General features: G+C 37.8%; 1 protein-coding gene across 2 annotated transcripts in view; it reads right to left on the bottom strand.

The window, feature by feature from the left end:
- SPATA6 (spermatogenesis associated 6) overlaps positions 1 to 17,371 on the bottom strand; it is a 59,513-nt gene that overhangs the window by 35,003 nt on the left and 7,139 nt on the right. The window contains exons 4-9 of one of the 2 annotated variants that reach the window (XM_039484244.1): positions 16,106 to 16,147; positions 14,701 to 14,825; positions 8,360 to 8,440; positions 5,577 to 5,855; positions 3,612 to 3,699; positions 686 to 726 (exon numbers count right to left, since the gene is read on the bottom strand). In XM_039484244.1, the coding sequence (XP_039340178.1) occupies positions 686 to 726; positions 3,612 to 3,699; positions 5,577 to 5,855; positions 8,360 to 8,440; positions 14,701 to 14,825; positions 16,106 to 16,147 (656 nt within the window). The remainder of the gene's footprint in view (positions 1 to 685; positions 727 to 3,611; positions 3,700 to 5,576; positions 5,856 to 8,359; positions 8,441 to 14,700; positions 14,826 to 16,105; positions 16,148 to 17,371) is intronic. The other variant, XM_039484245.1, reaches the window with a different exon arrangement.

The raw sequence follows: 17,371 nt of genomic DNA, 5'->3' as shown, positions 1-17,371 counted from the left end.
TAATTAACGGTCTACAGTCTGCTAATAAAATTTCCAGGGTATTTCAGGAAAAACAAAAATTAGGGAAAAAAAGGATAAACAAGTTACACCTCATTTCACACATCTGTCAGGTGGGTGAGATAAACAAGCCCCTCCATCCCAACCGAGAACATGTGAAAAGCAGCTAGCTGAGAAAGGAAAGACAAAACTTGAGAATAATCACAAGAGCCAAACATTTGAAGTAATGAGCAGCAGCTTAAAAACAAAACAAAAATAAAACAATGTGGGCCTGGCTCTCATTTACACCAATGCTCTGGTGATACAAGAGATCCTCTTGAAGTGAATGTAAATATAAATTTTGCACCCACTTTAAAGTGCCTTGACTCACCCTGGCATCATAAAGTGGAAGTGACCTTACTGTAAATAAAAATTAGGTTCTATAACTGCAGAACATGATTATTTACTATGAGTTTATGTCCATAGTGTTAACAGTTTGTTTGTGCAGAATGTTTTGAGAACGCTTTATAGTACAATAAAACAGTATCTATATTTAAGTAATGGTCCAATATACAGCATCAAACAACAAGATGAAGAAGTTGAATACTTGATTTCACTCAGGCACCTTCAACAGAAATCCTACACGCTTTGCTATTCCACACTCTCCAAAACAGACAAATTTACATGCAATTTTATTTGCATTACTTACTTTAGTATGCTTGGGTCTATAGCTGCCAAGAAGAGAAGGATCTGGAAAAAAAGTGAACCCCAGCAGAATTTTTAAACAAGTTTTGAGACTATAGGTCAAGCTACATGCAGTTTAGGAATTTTTTTTTTTTTAAAAAGTCTTTCCCAAAAATCACTTATAACTCACCTTTCAAACAGTAGCCAAAGCAATTTACTGTTATATATTTACATGCATTTACATTCTTCAGATGCCATTTACATGCATCTGAAGAAGTGGGGTTTTTACCCACGAAAGCTTATGCCCAAATAAATCTGTTAGTCTTTAAGGTGCCACTGGACTCCTCGTTGTTTTTGTGGATACAGACTAACACGGCTACCCCTCTGCTATGTGATATTTTGAATTACACAATGTAATGTCACGACCATTAGTGTTTTAGGGTTTCAGTTTCTTCATCTGACAACAATAACTTAAGGTTTGACTGCAGCCTAAGGCTATGTCTACACTAGAGACCTTACAGTGGCACAGCTGTACTGATGCAGCTGCACTGCTGTAAAATCTCTCATATCTGCTCTATGCCAATGAGAGAGAGCGCTCTCCTGTAGACATAACTAAACCACCCGTAATGAGCGGTGGTAGCTGTGTCGGTGGGAGAAGTTCAAGTGCTGTGCACAGTACCATTTATGCCAGAGAAACTTATGCTCAGAGGGGTGATTTTTCCACACCCCTGAGTGACAAATTTTTCCGACATAAGTGGCAGAGTAAACATGGCCTAAGTTAATGGGAACTCATCACAGAGGATGAGGACAGTTTTGTGAGTGGACTGAAGTGGCTTATGTTGTTATTCATTGCTTAAACCAATGTAAAGTAAAATTATAACCAGAATATGGACCATATTTTCTACTACCCTATAATAAGCAACTTTGAAAAGGATGTCAAATTTCCACCCTAAAAGAGAAGTCCACTATGTATCCACAGGACTGGAAATGTCCCAACTATTCTCACTCTGTGCTGCTATGCCTCGAATGGGGTTGGTGGATAGCACCTACAAGGTAAGAGTGAGTTCACCTAATAGTATCTAATGCTTAGTTCTTCTGTGCAACTTTAGATATCCAGAGAGCGGGACAAACAGAAAGGGGCTACGATTCTATCTACAGATACATGCACAGAAATCCCACTGATATCAATGGCTCCCAAGTTTTGACACAATGTGCTTATATCTAAAAAAGAGGCCATATATTTGGGATCCTTCAGGATGAAAGTTTCTCTAAAGCACTGGGCCAAACCCTTCTTTAATTAAAAGTGCCATAGTATCTCTAGAGCCAATTTTTCAATAACCGTCTCTGATTCTGCAGGCACAAAATGATGGAATTTAGTATCTAATTTGGGGGTGCAACCAAGTAACCAAATTTCTAAATCCCCCCCTAGAAAGCAAACAGGACCTCCAGTTTTTAGTCTCATCCAAAAGATCAATATATACCGGCAGTAAATTGCGTGGACTTAGTTAGCTACCTCCAGAAGGATGAATGAGGACTGAGCTGTCATTTCTAGGATTAGAACATTTGATTCCAGGAATCTGTATTTTTCAGAAGTCTGATCCTTGTAACTGTTACACCCCAAGACACAGGCAGGGGGTTGCTCTCTACCAATGAATCTTATGACTGTTAGAAGTGACAACTCTTTTCTGAGGTAGATTTCAGTCCCTAGTGACTGGCCCGAGACCACTAACTCATTTCATATAAGTGCTTGATGCCTGTAAGGTGGTAATGTGGCTTTGATATTATCAAAATGCAACAGATTCAAGTTTATGACCCTGAGGTGAAAGGCTTTGCATCCCCAATGTCTACATCTGGAGCCTTCAGTCCTTCCACTATGGGCAACCTGCAAAGTACTTTTAATTCATAGTGAATTGCAATGAAGGAGTCACAATAAAATGTAAATTAAAGTACACCTAAATACCGATGAAGTTCACTACAATTCATGCTATCATACATGAGGAATACTGGACAAATTAAACCATGTTTTAAAGTACCACCTTCCCTAATTTTACTTGAGACAGACAGGGAATCTCCAAGTCTGTGGAAATATACTATATGGAAGGAGGATTCAACATAGTTCTCCACTAAAGGATTCTAACTTTAATCCATGGATTACTGGAAGCAAGAAAGCAAATAATCCATGTCATGCATATGGGAAATAAGAGACCAGAAGCTAAATAAAATGGCAAAGCATAGCCAACACTGTAAGAAGGCCAGTATTTTTCAGTGCATATGAAAATACGTAATTATTGTCCCTGCCCAGTACACCAATCCTGTAGGCTAATAGTAGCACGCCGGGTGTACTGAAATTCAGAGGCAAGCATTATAGGGGCTTCAGCAGCTAGGCCTTGTAGGCGCTAGCCCTGGTGGATCCCAATAACCAATCAGACACATGGCTAAGTGAAAGGGTATTTTACTTTGGCTGGCAGGAAAGGGAAAGGTTGCAGATATCCTAGGTACAGAGGCTTAAAATAATTACAGTTCAAAGTGAGTATTAGGAATTTTTGTTCAGGTTGTTAGGGCTCCTCAGGCCTCGTGATTAAAGTGCCCTCTCCAGTGTCATCTTTGTTCAAGCAAATAGGCATTTGCAGGTTTCCAAGCCAGGGTCAGTTAGTGTCTCACCGGGTTCTCCATGCCTTGCTTCTTGCTAGCCGAGGCTGTACTTTACCAATGCACCAGCCTATGTTGGGGGACACTATTTTCAGATGATACAGAACTTAGGCCCCAATTATTGGAGTAATTAGATATCCTAAGCCGCTTTTTTTTTTTTTATAACAGTAGTTTCATTCATCCCAGCGTCCTGGCTAAATCCTAGGAAGAAAGGACAGTCTTTCCACACTAATGGGTTAAAAAGTCTAACCTGCTGTATGGAACAGGAGTCTCTAAAACGAGATACACAAGTCAATACTTGCCAAAAGATACCCTGGACCAACCTTCTCGTCCACTGTCTCTGGTAGGACGCCAAGTATGAACATCAACAGTGGGGCTCGGATGTTCAATCTGGAGCCAAAACATTGTTAAAATGTTTAGTGTTGGAGATAAACTTTTTATACCAACACACACACACACACACACATTAAATTACCTTTTCTTCTCCTGCATGTCCACCTCTGCTCCTTTCTGGTTCAAATTATAAATTTAAGATTTTTGATGATAATATTTAGGAAGTTATTCTCAGAATGTTGTCTGTGTAAATATAGTATTATTACATATACTCAGACAATAATGTAAGAACATAGTTATAAAAATCCTTAGATGAGAAATTATAAAGCAAATCAGAAAGGAGGTGAGAGGGTGACTCGCAGCAGAACAAGACGTAACTTATTGTCTTATATATTGATGCAAATCCACTAGAACCTTCTTACAGTAACTCAAAGTAACCAATAAATACAAGTTCTTTTAACTTTGCCAAACATGCAGCTTTGTTACAGATAGTCTGCTAAAGGCACCAGTTACATAACAGGAAAAAAGGAAAGGCCTTCCTTTTTGCATTCACTACAAATTAGATATCTAATATTTACCAGAAATAGTTCAGATCTCACCAAGATATTTAAAGCGTTGCTCTTCTTCCTAATTAAAGAATAATGTTTTAGCAAGTTCAAATTTTGATCTTAATGTAACACACAGAATTCCCAGCCCAAGAAGACCTCAGCATTAAAGATACCCATAAGGAGTGTTATCACATCAGAAAGGCAATGGAAGTCTGGATGTGGTACATTAAAAGAATGTAGCAGATACACATTTTTTTTTTGTAGAAGAGGCCCAAAAGTAGTCAGTAATCAGAATCAGCAATTGTCATGTAAAGGTGCTGTAATTACACTGTGAACATCACCTATAGATCAGAAACGGAAGAATTGACTAATTTGAGTTAAAAGAAAAAATAATATCCATGGGAGTACGATAAGCGGTAAAATGAAGATTAATGGTTGCTTAAGGCTCATCTGAATTTCTAAAGGGTATCTAGGAGTAAAAGAAAAAACTTGTAAGTGAATTCCAGAGTTTGACAACATATGCTAATGAATTAATTAGTAATAAGCTTAAAAAAAAAGGAATAATCAGAGAAGTAACTAAGATAATCAAGTAATGTGGCAGATAAGATCGCTGGAATTGCACGCAAGTCCTGATATCATAGCACAGAAACAAAAGAGCCCCATTTCTCTTTCTCTCTGCAGTCTTTCGAGGTTGGATTCTTAAGGTAGATGTTTATAGTGATCATGGGAAATATTAAGAAAAAAGAAAATTAACAAAGTACATATCAAACAACATGATCCTTCAAGATGTTAATCACTCTGGCCCCAATCCAGCAAAGTACTTAAGAACATGCTTGGCTTTAAGCAAGAGTAGTCCTGTTGACTTCAGCAGGATGACCCACATACTTAAAGTTAAGCAGATGCATAAGTGCTTTGCTAGATCAGGGTCAGAATGCTCAGGAACTTGAAGCATTAAGTTTATATTTTAGTAAAGGGACAATTTCAAAGACAAGATGATAATGTAAAGAAAGGTACAAAGGCGGAAGTCTGACTTTTCATAAAGTCACCGCACTCTTTTCAAATCCTATTCAGCCACTTTTAATACTAATACCAATTACTTCCAACTTGAATTATGCACCTATTATGCTGTCCAGTGTGCTAGAAGAAAAAGAATGGGCACTCAGAATTTAAACATGGTATTCATGAAAGAGTTTGATCCTTGTCAGTTACCAACGCTGACAAAAGGACTTTTATTCTAGTTAATTTTACATTTAAATCACTATGTAGCAGGCTGTTTAGGAGAAAAAAAGATTTTTCATATAAACTAGGATTTGGGACATAATATTTAGCAAAAGAATAATGTTTGATCTGAGCTTAAATGGGAAACACTTTGCAGAGAATACATACGTGTCTAACTACAAATGGAGGTTTATCAGTTTCTCTTCTGAATTCAAAAGGCCCCAGATTTAAATGGGCCAGTCGTTGTCTGGCTTCTTCTGATAGCTCACACATTCGTCTTTTTGTGTATGGAGATGGAGATCGTGATTTAGAAGCTATTGTGGGCTGCTCATAGTTCTTTGTTGCTAAGCAGTGCCTGTTTTTCTCAGGTGAAGGGGTGTTTTTCTTTGGTGACCTTGTTTGTAATCTTCCATTTGGTGCTGAATGATGCACCCGATCCAAATTATCCTAAAGTGAAAAGAGAAATTATGTGGCTTGACAGCATGCCGAGCAAAGATTGCTACTGATAATACAACAAACATCTGCAAAGCGGGAACCAACATCTCCGACAGAAATAGACGTATGTCAGTTCAAGTTACCCTAACAAAACTATAATCACACAGCAATTTAGAAAAAAAACAAACAGAAATGGTCCTTTTAAAATAATGTGCTTAAAACCAGGAGGAGGATAAAATGCACATTGTTAAATGTCAGACTTTAAGGTTAAGTGCCTGATATTTATCCAATTAGCTTGCTCACACAGTTGGTGCTAAAGACACTATATAAAATTAAGTTGAATTATGTGACTTTAGTTCATTTAATGACAACTCTGTCTAGCATATATGATTAAAAGTTTACAGATTCGAAAATATTTGCTCAACTTGCTACCATCTTTTTTTGTAAAATATTTTCAAGTTTTTACCTTTCCGAGTGTAAGGTTAAATAAATGTCTATTTTTAAAAAAAATAGTGGATGGAAACAGACTGAATTCTTGTTTATGGTTAAATTATATGCATTTTAGAAGCTGACCAAAGATTCATAATTAGTTAACTGCTTTGAAAAATGCATTTTCTTGAAAGATGAGGAATTTACAGAAGTATTTTGTTAAAGAAAAGGCTATTAGCAAAAAGTTATAATAATACAACTTTAAGGACCCACTTTCCAGTGTTCCTCTTCAGTTATGCCAATAATATAATGCAAATGCAAAACCAAAACATTTGCCTGTAAAAATGGCATTTTTTGCATCCACAGATACAGGGTTTGGAAGCAAAGTTTGGAGACCATTTAAAATTCCAGCATAGGGGTCTAACTCAGAGTTGACACAAGCTTTAAAAATACCACATTGTGCACATGCATGGTATATTAACAAGCCACAATTCTTTTGTAACCAGCAACACCAAACTAAGAGTTATTTAGTTTGACTAAGAGCCAGCCCTAACTATTAACTTCTTCACTTACCAGTTTAAAAGTCAACTGTCAAGATTAATACTTTCAGTACTGAAGTTTAATTTGAAATACATTATCACTCTTTTGTAATTTCAGCACAAAGCCATCTTTCAGCTGCCTCTACAAGCTTTATAGTTTGAGACACACTAGGAAAAAAGGCTATGCTTTGAATGCTTTCTCAATGGCACATTTTGGCTTTGATGTCACAGTATAATGAACTGGAATTTCAAGTAAAGTTTGGCTCCAAATACCTTATTTTATTGGTATTTAATTTCGTATATTTTTATGACTTTCCTTTGGAAATTACTTTTCCTTTTAAAATAAAAAGAGATGACAGACATTATTCTGGTGCATATGCAATGCAACTGCACTACATCAATGCATAAGAACTGAAACAGAAATTGACTAGAGTAACTGGGCTGTATTCAATGTTTATTGCTTGCCTTTCCATCTGCACTCACGGTTACGTGTTTAAGACTATACATGTTAAGAATCTCAGGTACCTTTTAGTACATTAAGAATTTCAAGTACATGCTATATACATTTCAGAAAAACACCAATATGACAGCATCTCTTTAAAGTGACAATGTCAACTTGATTTTTGTTTTTAAGGTTTATCAGTTTAGAAGCATTCAGTTTTCTAAGAGAATGTGCTTTTTAAAAAAAAAATAAAAAAATCCTCCTTTAAAAATGTTGATAAGGCTTTTTTTATTTTGCTCCCCTGCTTAAGGATAGATCCATCATCGTCACCACCACCCAAAAATTCACAGGCTACCCCTTTCTCTCTCTCTGCACATTCCTGCCTATCACCTGTTCATTTTCAGTTTTGCTGTCGCTATTACTAATAAACACCATTTTGAACAATGTGGAAAAGAGTGATGTCATCATATAAGTGCATAAGACAGGAAGCCCAAATGAGGCTCAAAACAGTGAAACTGACTATACACAAAATGCTGTCAAACACACAAAGTAAACAAATTGCAGAAAAAAAAGTTTCCTCCAGTCTGTTCAGTTAAGGCATCTAAAGCATGACTTATCATTGCTTCATAATTTCCAGATGGATGTTTGATTGACAAGTTGATGGTCGCCTTTTAAAATGAAGTCTTCATCTCCATTACAAAAATAATTTCTCAAGATAATTACAATTATACTTATGTATTGGTTTGTTTTGTTTTTAATAATTTGTCATCTCCATGTTCACCCTGCTACTGTTAGATAATGACGAGAAGGCATCTTCCCAACTCCACACACACCAGGGACTGGCACCTCAGCTGATCACAGGATATGGCAGCTGTTAATTGTTTCCTATTCGAGGAACTCTCAGCACCTACTGTCAAGCACCTAGCCTTCTCTTTACTCATGCTTGATTAAAAATTTAATCAAGTTGTCAAGCACCTCTGACAACTGTTTTACTCAAAACAAAAGGATGAAAAAAGTTTGTAGGGAGTAGCACATGCAAACATTTGACAGCGTAGCTGTCAATTTAAATCTGGGAATTGAATCACAAACAGTTAAATTATGCTAACCTGTACATGAATCCTTCCTGAACTTAACAGGCTTTCTGTAATAAGGGAGCTGGTAGAAAATCTCAATTTTGGTGCAATTCCCTAGAAGAGAGAGACAATAATTGAACATCAAGCTCCAACTAAAGATAAAGGGTATCAAAGAAATAAATGTCACCTAATGTAACAAACCATTCCTAATTTTAAACCATTTCCTTTGTTAATTTCAGCCTTTAATAAAGATAATTAGAAAAGACAGAACAGCAATGGTAAATGTCAAGAAGATAACATTTGCATTTCTGACAATTCAATTACAGATGATTACATTGCTTTTGTACAACAATTAAGGTCTGACTTTTATTTCAATATATTTCTTTGTCAAAAGCAGTTTTAAAGATTTTTCATGTCATGTTACAACATCAATAAGAATTCAAGTAATGCTTTGCAAGTTTCATTCCTACCAACTTTGCAAACTTTATTTATAAACACATTATTACTTGTGGTTTCTATAGCTTATGGTAAACTAATGTTTTTCTATTTACTTATATGTGAACTTTTGGTATTCACTGACTGTGTATAATGTTAGTAAAAAATGTATACAGAATTAAGGGCCATACCATGTTCTGCAGATCAAGGGACAGAGGGATCCATCTATACATGCATTTTTCTCAGCTGTGCAGAAGAGAGCTAGGGGTAGGCTGTCCCTAGGGAACCTCATCCCCCAGCCCCTCCAAGCACCACACCTCTATCCATGTGCAGATGCCCAGACCTGCAGAGCACATTGGGGTCTAGGTATCTGAACATGGAAATGGGGGGGGGGGGGCAAGGGAGACAGGAGGGTGAGGGCTGGGACAGTCTGTAGGACAGCCTGGGGGTCCTGGGCACTACCACAGGTGGTAGAGAAGGTGCACTACCACGGAAAGACAGAGGGGCTTTGGATTCAGTATGGAGGCAAAGGACCTCTTTCCCAGTAGATCTCCAAGATCACCAGAGATTTCAAGGTAGCCTTCTTCTATTGTGACCCCTGCTTCTGTCACCCTAAGAATTATGGGGGAACTCCATGAGCGAGACTTTTCTTTGCCCCTTCTTCCCCCATGCTTACACCACTGATTTCCCTACCCTCCATGAGATGGCATGATCTGGCCCCCAGGTAGAGTACTAAAATCAGAAGTGCAAGAGACAAAAAAGCCCAACGTGATCTTCGTTACCTTTAGCCGTGACAATCATCAGAGCCCTGGATGGTGACAAATTCAATCTAGTGGTTAATTTTAGTGAAAAAGTCAAACCACAGGATATAAACACATCTTAAAGCTGACCTTCTTTAATCAGCACTCATTTTTATTATCTACATGAATTATCAACTGCCTAAACGGGAGAAAATTAGAATTAATACATCTCCTACGAAAAGCCTCAGTACAGTGCCTACTGTTCTTAAAGAGACCAAGAATTGTTACAGAAACTTTAGACATTTGTTCAACAGAGAAACAGTTTCTTGAGAACGAGTTTCGACTAGCACCTAGGTATTATGGCAATGGATGCCTCAGAAAACCTGACAGACTAGCAGCAAGAGAGGACAAAGTCTCAACTCCTTTGTTCTATTCACTACTCTGCCACTGGCTTGAGGGTGTAGGCATCCTTGGGCAAATTACTCAGCCTCTCTGTGCCAACTGTTTACTCAGCTGTCAAATGGGTATAAAATGAACTAGATCAAGGGAACACCGTAAAGCTAGTTAATGCTTATAAAGGACTTTGGAAGCATCAGAAGACAGGTTTGAAACTGTTAGCGGTAAGAGGGAAAGCAGTCTGTGTTGGCTTTTTTTTTTTTAAAAATAGCAGCTCCCCAATTGGGACCCTAATGAAAGATATTGGAGGGGAGAAAAGGTCTGTTTAAGTGATGCTGCAAATATTTCACAGAGGAAGAAGATAGTACATTATATAGGCAGTCACAATCAGAGTAGGTTAATCATGTTCTTAGAGGTAAGGTCTGCACAGAAATGTTGAAGAGTCAGCAAAAGCATGAGCAGGACAACACCGGAGCAGGAAAAAAGAAATAAAATTGTTCCGAGAGAACTCCAAGAATGCCTTGTATTCTTATTGTGTGTTGTGAGCCTTGTAAGACATTTAGCTAGAGACATTATCAGCCAAGTGCCAGCTTTCTGGAGGAGTTCTGATTTCTAATCTTGGGATTCTTTCCAACTGGCAGATTAGCAGTGCTAATCAGACACTGCTTGTCACTGCCTAGCTGAAGTCCAGAACAGTAACCTTGCTTTTGCTACCTTTAATTTTAACACAAGAAAAAAAGTTACTGGGCATCAAAGCATTATTGTAGCACAGTTATCAGTCAAAGATACTGTGACGTTGCACTCCATATGTTTTACGGAAATATGCTTATGAGTGTGAATATGACATAACTGGAATATGCTTTATGCAAAAGGTCTCTTGTGAGTTATCATAACAAAGGTTATAAACTACTGAATATATTCCTCCTATTTGTATGCATGTATCATTCTTGTATCTAAAGCTAGAAATATGAAGTATAACTCTGAGGTCCTATTGTAATTATGCAAAGTGTGGGCCACTAATGGTGTTTTAGAATCTTGATGGCTCCCCTTGACTAGGGCAACTGGTTGTAAATGGTTTATTTACCTGCAAGCCTCCCTGTGTAGTGTGGGCCAACCCAGGAAGAATGGAGACTAAGGGTCTTACACTGACATGTGACCATGTCACCTGATAATGAAATCCATCTTAAATCTGGTACTTTTCCATTTAGTAGGAGGGGTGGGGATCCAGAGAGACAAAAGATTCCTGCTTTGTGCTAAAGCTATAAAAGGGGGTGGAGCAGGACAAAGGGGGCTGCCAGTCATGAGAAAACCCCTGCTTACCACCCGAGATGTCTGCTGGAACTAACAAGCACTGTACTTGGGGAAAGGATTGGGCCCAGACTAGGAAGGAGTCTAGCCTGTGAAAGAAGCTTACTGGAACATCTCTGAGGGTGAGATATTACCTGTAATCATTTTCTTAATGTATTAGGCTTAGACTTGTGTGTTTTTGCTTTCTTTTGCTTGATGACCTACTTTGTTCTGCCTATTATTACTTGAAACCACTTAAATCCTACTTTTTATAATTAATAAAATCACTTTTGTTTATTAATAAGCCCAGAGTAAGTGATTAATATCTGGGGGAGCAAACAGCTGTGCATCTCTCTCTATCAGTGTTATAGAGGGCGGACAATTTATGAATTTATCCTGTATAAATTTATATTTGGGGTTTGGATCCCATTGGGAGCTGGGTGTCTGGTGCTGCAGACAAGTAACCTGCTGAGCTGTTTTTAGTTCAAGTCTGCAGCTTTGGGGGTGTGGCCCAGACCCTAGGTCTGTGTTGCAGCAGGCTAGCGTGTCCGACTCAACAAGGCAGGGTTCTAGAGTCCCAAGCTGGCAGGAAAAAAGGGCTCAGAGGTAATTTCAGCATATCAGGTGACAGTCCCAAGGGGATCTCTGTGGCCAAACTAGTCACATATACTTATTACGGCAGCATGTTAAAACTTTTCTTGTGGGAAGAACTCAATTGACTAGTGTGGAAATTAGGTGAGTGCTTTTGGTTCTCAAGATCATGATTAATATTTTACCATTTGCAATAAAATTTACATACATTGATTGCTGCCCACCGGAATAGCAAGTATATCTTACTGGTGCAGCTTAGGGACACCCTTCACTCAAGAGGGAAGAGAGCAGAGGGGCGGGGCAGAAGCACCCATCATTCCAAACCTCAGGAAGCTGAAGCAGTATAGAGAGTAGAGGGAGACCTACACAAAAGGAAACACAGCTGGTATGATGGGGATCTGGGAAGGAACATTTGAGACTCTTTCATCTTGGTTTGGAAGGGGAGGTTGTTTCCCTCATGGCTGCCCAAACCATCAGCTAGAGAAAGGAGATGCAAATTGTTTAAATTATTCTTGGGGTACAGTCATTACCCTCATTACCCTTCTAAACCATTCCATATTTCTGGGAGGGAGGAGGCACATGCTTCTGCAGGAACGGATTTCACCATCTAAACTGCTCCACATACTTTCCTAGGGGTGAGAGAGACTGGAGCACCTTTTTCCATTCCATCATTCCAGTCTTTTTAGGGCTGCCACAGCTTCATTATGCAGCTGCCAATGCCCCAGCTGGCTCTTCTCAACACCTCAACAAGAATCAAAGGCCCTAAAGCACAGCTGAACTACCATGTTCATTACAGTGATTGTTGCAAAAAGCCAACTATCTGGACACTTGTATCACAAAGAGGTAGACAACCTTTCAAAATGAATACAAATAAAAATGCATTTGATTTACCATAAAGAGTTTGGGGAGACATGAACTAGCTTTTCAATGGAATTAAAGAATTCCAAATTTTAATTAAAAATTCTAATAAGCTTCATATTTAATACTACTCTACCATCAAATATTTACTGCACGTCCTAAACAGCAATGTATAATAAGACTATATTTTCTTTGGGGAAAAAAACAAAACCTTCCTATTACTATTAGAAGTTACCCTAATGCAGTATGATTTGCTTTTATATTGTACGTATCAAACTAAATATATTTGATAACATGCACATAGGATGCTAAAAAAAAGGGTATGTATAGAGCAGTTATTGTGGAATCTTCCAAAACAAGGTGCACCTGTGTATTGAATTTTGACATAAAAACACTCCTGGTCCAGATCTGGATTGGTTATAAGCAGGCTTCAAATTGCATCACATGATGTTACAATTTTGTGGTACAGGAGAAATCGCTTACACACACCTATTTGGATTCCAACTCACCCAACTAAATGTTCATTTAAACAAAGTTCATTCAAATACAACCTATCATCATAAGCCCATCTCTGCTACTCAAGTCATTCAAATGAAGTATGCTCAGACTCCAATGTGAAACTGCAGAACTGGAATTAATTTCAAACTGGACACCACCAAATTAGGCCTGAATAAAGACTGGGAGTGGATGAGTCATTACAAAACGTAATTTTACCATACTAATTTCCCCCTACTGTTACTCACACCTTCTTGTCAACTGTTTGAAATGGGCCACCCTCATTAACACTACAAAAGTGATTTTTTTCCTCCCTTGGTATTCCACTGTTAATTGAATTGTCTCGTTACACTGACCCCCCCACTTGGTAAGGCGACTTCCACCTTTTCACACACACACACCTGCTACTGTATTTTCCACTGCATGCATCTGATGAAGTGGGTTCTAGCCCACAAAAGCTTATGCCCAAACAAATATGTTAGTCTCTAAGGTGCCACAAGGACTCCTTGTTGTTTTTGTTGATACAGACTAACACAGCTACCACTCTGAAACTTGTCACCTCTATTTGTAACTGACAGAGTGATTTTCAGGTTGCCCTTATGAGGCACAGTGTACCAGCTGCAAGCCATTTTTGACCTTTAATCATGAATTTAAGAAATTCAGTAGTAACTGACAGGTCAATTGAGCCCCAAATCATCCCAATCTCAGTGTTCTGTCACTTTAATAATATTTCCTTTAAAGTTGCTTTCAGGACTATCCTGTTCCCATCTGACAATCGTCAGCTTTAAACGCCTATCAAGGTGCAGGCTGAGACCAAACTTATTTTCATTTCATGTTCATTTGAGCCCGCAACTACAAAAGACCAATGCTAATTCATTCTATTCACTTTGCCAATCACCCCTCAGCTATTATGGCTTTTTTGAAAGCCTAAATGTGGCTAGTTTCTAAAATGGCGTGGCCAGTCAATGTGAATGGAGGCTAAAGAGAGTTTGACAAGTTCTAGAAGGGACAACCAAAGCTATAACAGCGTCTAAATATAGGTTATGATGATTATTCATTCTTATTTTGTGAGATCCCTTAAGCCCAAATGAGTGCTGGAGACGCACTGCACGCAATGTTGTACAAACAGATGGATCAACAGACCTTGACCCAGAGGGTTTCCAATGTAACTGGAGCCAAAATGTAACAAAAAGAGTAAGTGAGGGAGAAAGTTACAAAAATAAGATTGCCCTGTTGCATAGTTCAACTGCTGTACAATTTGATGGTTCCTGCTGGCAGTAAATCTAGCTTCCCTCCCACTGGATGAGTGAAAAGAAGAAATAAAGGCTATGGTACTATATATCAAATCAATCTAGAAACTAACTTGTTCACAAGTATCGTTTGCACATCAGGTTAAAATAACATTTCCAGCAGACATATTCTATCTTCACAAAGTTCAGCCTTGGATTAGGACTTGCCATTTCAGGTATTGAATTATCTGTCAAAAGTAATCACTTTTGGCTTGAGGTAGTTCACGAAGCTGTTCCTGTGAAACATACTGTATCGTAAGTACAATACACCGTATGCACTTACTGTAAAACTAGAAGACCGCTTCATTAAAACTTCACGATCTGAACCATGGTGCCCACGAGTAAGCTTAGGGTCAGGGAACAGGAAATCTCTTGTATTTTCTTCATAAGTGGCTAGAATTTCTCCCACTAAAAAGGAAATATGTATTGGGAAACAGTTATACATGTAGAGAAACATGCATGAGACTATGCTGAAACTAGTATAACTTTTTACCTTTAAAAATTAAGAGTAAACTCTTATTACACTAGGCCATAAGACCACTGACTAAAGTGGGACTATGCCCGATTGTAAGAATGCACAGGATTGGGCCTTTAAGCACCTTTTACACAATACTGTACCAAATTTATGTAAAGCAGACATGTAAAAGGTTTTCCTACAACATTTCTTCAATTTCTTTCCTCCTTCCTCTCCTATGTACAGCCAACAGTTTTCTAACAGTAGCCAACTTCACATCTGTTATTCTGTATTATAGAACTATTATGGTTGTTAATCAGAGATTTAGCCAGCTGCCAGAAAGGATTTTAGGTACAATCAAAAAGAGTATTTCAAGATCCTCAAATCTTGTTCTATTTTCTTTAAAGAAAAAATACAAGATAGATTATATACAACTTTCAAGTTGTTCTACCAGAGTGACTTTTCCAAACATCCATTATAAGCGATCTCAGAGCCCCTGAAATTAACCCTCTCCTTCTAAAATCTCCTACGCTCCCACAACAACAAAATCCACTCTCAGTTTGTTTCTTTGTATAAATATCCCAGTGAGCCACTGAGAGAAACAAGTATTTTTCTTGCTTGCTGTGGTGTTATTAAGGACCTGTAACTATGGGTGCTTTTAATTCACAGTTCTCAAACAAGTCCTCCTTCAAACTCTATTTTACTTCCAATAAAATGCACATTTATACTATCCATGGGAACATTTGAATTTCATTAAGATAGATTTTTTTATAATCACACAAACCTATAACAGAAATATGACAAATCATTATTTATTATCTTCACCTCTCCCCAGAGACCTGTAATATTTATAGCGTGGATAAGGGTTTTTCCCAGTGGTCACTATTAAAAGAAAAGTGTCATTTTGAGAACAAGATTATGCACTTTGAAACTTCACAGGCAGACACACCACAAGTGAATTTTGATGCCTTTAATAAGTGTGCATTGAGTGATTTCGGTTTATTTTCAATTTTTGAAGTATTATCACTTTCGTAAGCCTGAGAATGGAACATTTCAATATTAGCTTTATTCTCTTTCAAAAATGAGATCCTCTTGATCTATTAACATTTTATATTCAGAGGACTATTTGTTGAAGAGCTTTCTACATGGTTTGTATGTTGAGAAAAACGATTGTACATCCTCATGGAAATTCACCTATTAAACTGCATAATTTATGAAAAGATTGATACAATACCTGGAGGAACAAGTTGTATTAGTTCAAGTACTGCTGTGTCAACTAGAAAGGAAAAAAAAGTTTTTTCATAAGTCAAAAAATAAACTATGATGAGAAGTAATTTTAATATGCAAAGTAAAAGAGCAACCCATTCACTGATTTAACCATCTCGACAATGTATGGGCTAATGTAATAAATACAATTATGATGTACCAAGAGCAGATTATGAACACTTCATATGAATACTACAAACCTAGGCTAACACAATGGAGTCTTCAGGCACTACCATAATGCAAATAATAAATTATTGGCTCAAGCTTATAACAGACACTGTCAAGTTTGGCAGCACATGGATTCAATCCTTTGAAGAGACTACAGAGAAGCCATGATGTTTGGATCCTGTTTTGGACTATAATTCTCGCAATGTTTACAGGGACCTAGATTTGGAGTTTTAGTTCAGGCACAATACTATTTTAATATGATTCATCATGTTCAAAGTATGGCAGCATTGTTCATTGTGGAGTCTCTCTGTTTAAAAAAAAATCACAATCATTTGACAAGGTAAAATGCTCATTGAAGTTCAAAGTATTTGAACACAGCTTGCTATATAGGGTCAGTTTGTTGAGTTCATGAAGTCTTTGTATATGAACAAGCTACGTTTTCAACTGTTTTAAATTTTACTCTCTTGAATACACTAGAAGAAATGTATAATTTAGAGATTTCTGGAAGTGACCTCTTATTTATCTGTATTCCTGGGAAGTTATTACTATCAAAAGAAGCCATCGCATCCTCTAAAACTTTCTTAGGCTCACATTTGAAGGATCACACTTTGAGCAATGACTGTTTCATTGAACGATCACACATATTTGCAGCAGATCATTCTTAAGCCACTAGTGTTTCAAAGCGATAGTAAGAATGTTTTCCTGTTCCCAGTCTAACCCCTCAACTCTCAAAAATCTCTTTAGATTCCATATTATTAATATGATATTAGCCACCAAGGACTAGATCCACAAAGGGATTCGGGTGTCTAAATGCCATTTTAGGCACCCACGTTTCAAACTTTAGATCCTCTTAAACCCCTGCTCAGTGGCCACATAATCCCGTAGGAACCTAAATTAATCAGCCTCCTACGTTTCCACTGGTAAAGTCCCTTAAGCATCTCAATTTGTGACTGTGGGCATGAGCAAAACTGTTTAAATCCTGACACTGCTGAGCTGCTCGGAACCCAGCTCACACTGGGCTCTCAATCTCTTCTGTTAACGCTGTTCTACTTTGTATGAAATACTT

Source organism: Mauremys reevesii, linkage group 8, assembly GCF_016161935.1.
Source record: "Mauremys reevesii isolate NIE-2019 linkage group 8, ASM1616193v1, whole genome shotgun sequence".
Classification (NCBI taxonomy): Eukaryota; Metazoa; Chordata; order Testudines; family Geoemydidae; genus Mauremys; species Mauremys reevesii.
Note: the sequence above shows the minus strand (reverse complement) of the source record. Positions and strands in the feature narration are given on the sequence as shown.